The sequence below is a fragment of the Camellia sinensis genome, chromosome 3 (genome assembly GCF_055761805.1).
Source record: "Camellia sinensis isolate YWXY chromosome 3, ASM5576180v1, whole genome shotgun sequence".
Taxonomy (NCBI): domain Eukaryota; kingdom Viridiplantae; phylum Streptophyta; class Magnoliopsida; order Ericales; family Theaceae; genus Camellia; species Camellia sinensis.
Window position 1 is genome coordinate 38,850,814 of NC_138963.1, and position 6,143 is coordinate 38,856,956.

The following is a 6,143-nucleotide window of genomic DNA, read 5'->3' on the forward strand; positions in this document are numbered from 1 at the left end:
TAAGTTTAGGGCTAAGTAAGGAGTACGTAAAATTCGTAATTCGATCTGGTCTAGTCAAATTTGATAGGTTTAAATTGGTTTTTTGAATCCGTAATTCGGTTCTGGATTGAAAAATTCAAAATCCGTAAGCCACGGATCGGTTCCGGATTGAACCTCACAGTTCCGAATTGAAACCGATCCGAACCATCTAAAAATAATTTATATTTTTATACTATATACCTTCCCAGGCAATATAATTTCTTATATGATATAAAAACTAAAATGTAACCTAATCCAACAGCCTCACCTCACCCTCACTCTCATCTCATCTCAGGACTCTATTCTGTGCCTCCGTTTGGAAAGTGGGTTGACTTTTTGACTTTTTAGTTTTTTTGACTATTTTAATCTGGGTTAAAAAGTTTGGTTTGGGAAGGACTTTTGGATTTTTTAAATTTTTTTGTGAGAGAAGAATGTAATGATTAGGAGTTGATGTAATATTTTATTTTTTGTGACTAAAATAATTTATTTTGTCTTTTATGACTAAAATAAGTAAAAAAAAAAAAAAAATCCGGTTTACCTCTTGCCAAACGGAGCCTGTGTCGATGGTGTCTCTCTCTCTCTTCTCTTTCCCATCTCAGACTGAGTTCTCTCTCTCTCACACTCTCATCCATCTCAGATCAGATCAGATCGGTGTGCTGCTGCTCTCTCTCCGTCGGTGAGCTCTCTCTCTCTCTCTCTCTCTCTCGGTGTTCTCATCTCTCATCTCTCTCTCTCTCGGATCGGTGACTATTTTTGTTTATTTGTTCCCAGATCTCCATCTCAGATTAAATCGATCTATAGCTGTTGCATTACATATATGTATATATATATGGTTTCCAATTTATGATTATTTTATTAATTTTATCATATCCTAATCTGATTAATCTGTTCTTCTTCACTGATCTGTAGCTTGAATTCCACGAATCCAGATCTCTCTGTGTATGTACATATATTTATTTGTGTGGATGAGTAATATATCATATATATATGTGTGTGTGTTTTTCTGAAGATGAATTGTTGTGTTGTGTTTGTTCAATTGACCTGATGTACATTTTGAATTTATGAATAATCAAGTTTTGTGGGCTATATTTGGAAGATAGTTTGAATTGATTCTGGCTTAGTGCTGTAATTTGTTATATTTTGCCCTAATTAGTTGAAAGTTACGAGCACAAATTGGGATGAGCTTCAACTCTGCGACTGTGCTGTTGATATATGGTTATTTTTCTAAGATGACTTTGAATGAACATATCTGTTAAGAAAGTTGTGCAGTTGAATTTTTTTCCCCCTAAATACTTTTTAGATCATTCTAGATTAGAAACTGAAAATTTTAAAATAATAATAAATTAAATTTTTTTTACTAGAATACAAAAAGGATCGAAAAAAATGCCAGGCATGGTGGGTTATGTTAAAAAAGTGATTTTTTTTCCTTATTTTTTTGGGTCACCTTAATTAGTTGAAACCAAACAACCTCTGTTATCAGAATCTTACGATTCGCGATTCGATTCACGATTCGATTCACAATTTTTGCAAAATCGATACGAATCTATAAGTGAATCTCTTTTTTATCAAAATCTTACGATTCGCGATTCGATTCGCGATTCGATTCAAATTTTTTGCAAAATCGATACGAATCTATGGGTGAATCTATTTTGGAAGTAAATCTCTAGTGAATCGCACGATTCACAATCGATTTACGATTCAATTCACTTTTTATGATTCATGTAATTTTTTAAATTATTGTGTCCGGCATATTTTCGACTATTTTTTTTTCCATGTTTTTAGTGAAAATGACATAATACAACTTTTAATAGCGTTTAATACTAAAATAACCAACATATATACATAATTTGTTGTTATTTTAGTGATCATGAAATTTTTAATAGAATCCAATCAGATTCAGTCAGACCCAACATATTTTTAACCTTTCTTCTCATTTTTTTTTCCCTTTAAAAATTCATAATATATCTTCTAAAGATGTGTAAGATTAAAGTTACAATATGAATTATCTATTACTATTTTATTAAATTGAATATAATTGAATATTACATATGTGAGGTCTGTTATACCTTTGAAAATGTTTTAGGCTTTAAAATAAAATATTCTAAATAATTCTTTCTTATTATTTGCTCACTGTTACTTAGAAAAGTACGTATGCTTATTGTCCAAATATCAATATCGTTATTAATTATTGTTATTAATTATTGTTATTTTGGAAATTGATAATTTGTCTATTTGGTTATTATCTTTATTAAGAATGGTTGATAAAAAATATCTAAAAAGAAAAAAAGTAAGATAGTGATCTTAAGTAAGATAGTGATCTTACATAAGAATCTTTGTTAACTTCTTACCTATTAAACTATGTGATTATCACGCAAAATAACATTTTCATTGATTTAAGTCTAAATATTTCATATTCATAAGATATATTTAACATCTAAATGTGTAAATATATATTTTTAAGTAATTTTAAAAAAGTGACCGAATCTTTACGATTCACGATTCGATTCGATTCGCGATTCGGTACAAGATCATTTCGATTCACGATACGAATCTCGATTTGACAACTATGCAAACAACCAATATTTAAAAAAAAAACAAAAAAAATTCAACATATCACTTGTTAGCAAAAACCAAATAGAACCTAAGTTGGACACTTAGGTCTTCTATCTATGCTATCATCAGGTGTGGAGGAAGTTCAACAGGGGCTTTTCATTATGCAGGTGTGGAAACTAATGCCCACCGGCTAAACATATGATATATTGCTGCAAGATGCATTTGCGCCACTGCATTATAAAAATATGATTTGTGGTAAAGCAGGTCATGTTAGTAAGAACATCTTAACACCTATGGTGTGTCTCCAGTGTTAAGTACCTTAAACGGGCAGTCATGCCCATAATAGACTTACATTTTAGGTTGACAATACTATGAATTCTAAAAATTAATTAATTTTTTTTTTTTTTTATAAACAATGTAAATTTGCTGTATGCTGCTCGTGTTTGTGTGTATGTTTTTGTTTTCCTTTAATTGTTTTCTATGAAACACAGTACAAAAATATTGCCGTAGTCGTACTGAGTACTGGTACTTGTACCGATAGGGCTGTATGCGTACTGGGTATTTAAAATACGTACCAGGTACTTCTTATATATACTTTGACAGTTGGGTACTCAGCGGATACTTCATGGGTACAAGATGGGTACATCGAGGGTACACTAAGCTATTGGACATTGGTGGATATAGGCTTAATTTATTAGAGAGTTCTGATTTACCTGAAATTACAAATCCTTTACTTGATGTGCCATAGATGAAAGATGTATTATTCAATGATGAGGTTGATGGAAGTGAAAATTGAAATTTTTAGTTTTTAAATTTTGCTTAGTTCGCTTTTGGAATGAAACTTTATTTTGCAATTTCTTCTATTTAATGGCATTAAAACAGCTTATAGACTTTGCTTTGGTATTGGTATTGTTAAACTATGATTTCTCGTTTGATTTTATAATTTTTTCATTTGGTTTTGGTATTGAATTTTGATTTGTAAATTGAATCTTAAACTATAAATTAAAAAAATAAAAAATTTATTGACGTACTTTAGCCGTACCCGTATTATATTTTTTTTAGGTCGTATCGGCGTACCTGTAACCTATGTTACATGGACTCGGCATTTTGGGGTGAAGTACCCATGTCGACACGACACGACACGGGTGCGGGTGTAGGATCTGTGTCGGATTCGCCTATTCTCTCTCGAACACAGCTCTTTACAAACAGCAAAAAAAATGAAAGAGCAGAAAGCCAGAGAGAACCTGGTCGCTTGTCGAAACGGCGAAGACATCGGTCGCCGACTTCGATCCCTCTGGTCGCTGGTTCGACAGCTTCGACATGCTCGATGCTCGATCTCCATCTCCTGCTCTGTCTTCTCTCTCGTCTCTCGATCTATCGATCTCTCTTCCTCTCCTCTCGTCTCTCGATCTCCCTCCACTGTCTCTCCCCCCCTCTCTCTCTTCTTCTTTATTCTCTTCTCTCTGTTCTATTTTCTTCTTTCTTCTCTTCTCTCTTCTCTTGATCTCCCTCTATTTTCTTCTCTGTTCTCTCTATTCTATTTTCTTCTCTTCTTCTTTATATTATATTAGTATATAATATAAATTACATTAATATAATAATATATAATATTATTCACATCATATAATATTAGTCATCCATTATTCATATTACATTTACATTAACATATAGTATAAATTACATTTATATAATAATATATAATATTATTCGTCCAAAAAAAATTATATAATATAATATATCATTAATAATATAATTTTTCTGTCTAAAATAAAAATAATTTATTATATCATATTCATATATAATATAACTCATCTTCACATAATAAATATATATATATATATTTTAAAAAAACTATTTAATGTATCCCGTACCCGAATCCAAATTTTGATACACATCCACATATCCTTAATTTTCAATTTTGAAGTGTCCGACCCCTAGATACGCATCCGCACCCGATACCCGTACCGGAGTCCGTGTAACATAGCCCGTAACGTTCCAGTATTCGTACCCGCACCCGTACTTCATATCTGGTTTGCATCCCCTTGTGGTGCCCTATAAAAGTGTGTAAATTTTTGTCTTGGCAACTAAATCTTGTAAAACTATATGCATCTTGAGCTATTTTATAATAGGTACTCTTGAATTTGTATTCCCCATATAGAGTGAAATCCTTTTGCTTGGATCTGTTATAATTGATTGAGAATTTACTTTTATTGTTGTTGTTTATTAATTGAAAAAAATGAGAAAGGATTTCTTGGCTAACATCAAAATAGTTTATTCGAATTTTTGTTAATAAAAATACAAAAAAAGGCATTTTTTTCTGATGGAAATCCGTTTGTTTTGTTTTGATTTTTTTGTTGTTGTTTTCCTTCTCTTGTGTCTCTATTTTGTATGAAATGGTTCATTTCTTGAAAACTTTTGACTTCAAATTTGCATATCAGACTAGGAATCCCATTCACTTTATTTAGTGTCTTCTGTGATTTAGTATGGATAATCAAGGTTGTCAGACTAGGTTGTTTATTTTGTCCCATCGTCTTGCTTCTCTAAATGTCTCGCTGTTGATCTGAATTTTCAATTTCTCAGCAAATCTGAAAAGGAGCTGTGAGATTTTGCGTAAAAGGATGCAGAACAATAACTCCTTCCATGAAGACTCGTTTCAAGTTCGAAAACTAGAGATTTCAGACAAAAGCAAGGGCTTCATTGAACTGTTACAACAACTAACTGTATGTGATTCTGTATCTGAAAAACAATTTGAAGAACGATTTCGAGAGCTCAGTTCATATGGTGATGATCATCTTATATGTGTCATTGAAGACAATCGCTCTGGGAAGATTGTTGCAACTGGAAGCGTGTTTACTGAAAAGAAGTTCATAAGGAATTGTGGCAAAGTTGGGCATATTGAAGATGTTGTAGTGGATTCTAGTGCTCGAGGAATGCAGTTAGGAAAGAAAATTGTTGAGTTCCTTATAGATCATGCTCGTTCCACAGGTTGTTACAAGGTAATCCTTGATTGCAGCACTGATAACCGAGTTTTCTATGAAAAGTGTGGTTTCAAGCAAAAAGAAATTCAGATGGTGAAGTACTTCATTTGAGGTGTTTTTTTTTTTTTTTTTCCGTGGATTGATATTGCAAATTCAGTAATGGTGAAGAGTAATCTCTCTCCCTGTTAGTTTATTTTGGAAACTACATTGGGTGGTGGAAAGGGTGATTCGATTAACTACCTGAGTTGGATTCTACTCCAGAAGTAACTGGTGCTGCTGCAGGCTAACTAGTGACATGTAAAATGAAACCTTACTGTTATCGCAGAGTAGTCTAATTAGTGAGAATCTCTTCTTCTTCTTCTTCTTCTTCTTCTTCTTCTTCTTCATTTTTTTTATAATGTTTTTTTAAATTGTTTTTAGCAGTTACTACTATTATCACCATGGAAAGACAATATGAGCTATACTTTTTTTCTGATTCAAATGAAACAGTTTCTGTTTACGGTAGGAAAAATGTTCAATGAAGTGTAAATCATTTCAAGGGCCGTTCCAAATGCACCTTTTAGCTCACTTTAAATACTTTCACAGTCCACCATT

General features: G+C 32.2%; 1 protein-coding gene across 1 annotated transcript; it reads left to right on the forward strand.

Annotated features, from left to right (window-relative positions):
- Positions 1 to 537: 537 nt before the first annotated feature.
- Positions 538 to 5,916, forward strand: GNA1 (glucose-6-phosphate acetyltransferase 1). The gene is made up of 2 exons (XM_082919542.1): positions 538 to 694; positions 5,152 to 5,916. Exon 2 carries the CDS (start codon positions 5,190 to 5,192, stop codon positions 5,658 to 5,660), a length of 471 nt encoding a protein of 156 aa, XP_082775668.1. The 5' UTR covers positions 538 to 694; positions 5,152 to 5,189; the 3' UTR covers positions 5,661 to 5,916.
- The last annotated feature ends 227 nt before the right edge of the window (positions 5,917 to 6,143 follow it).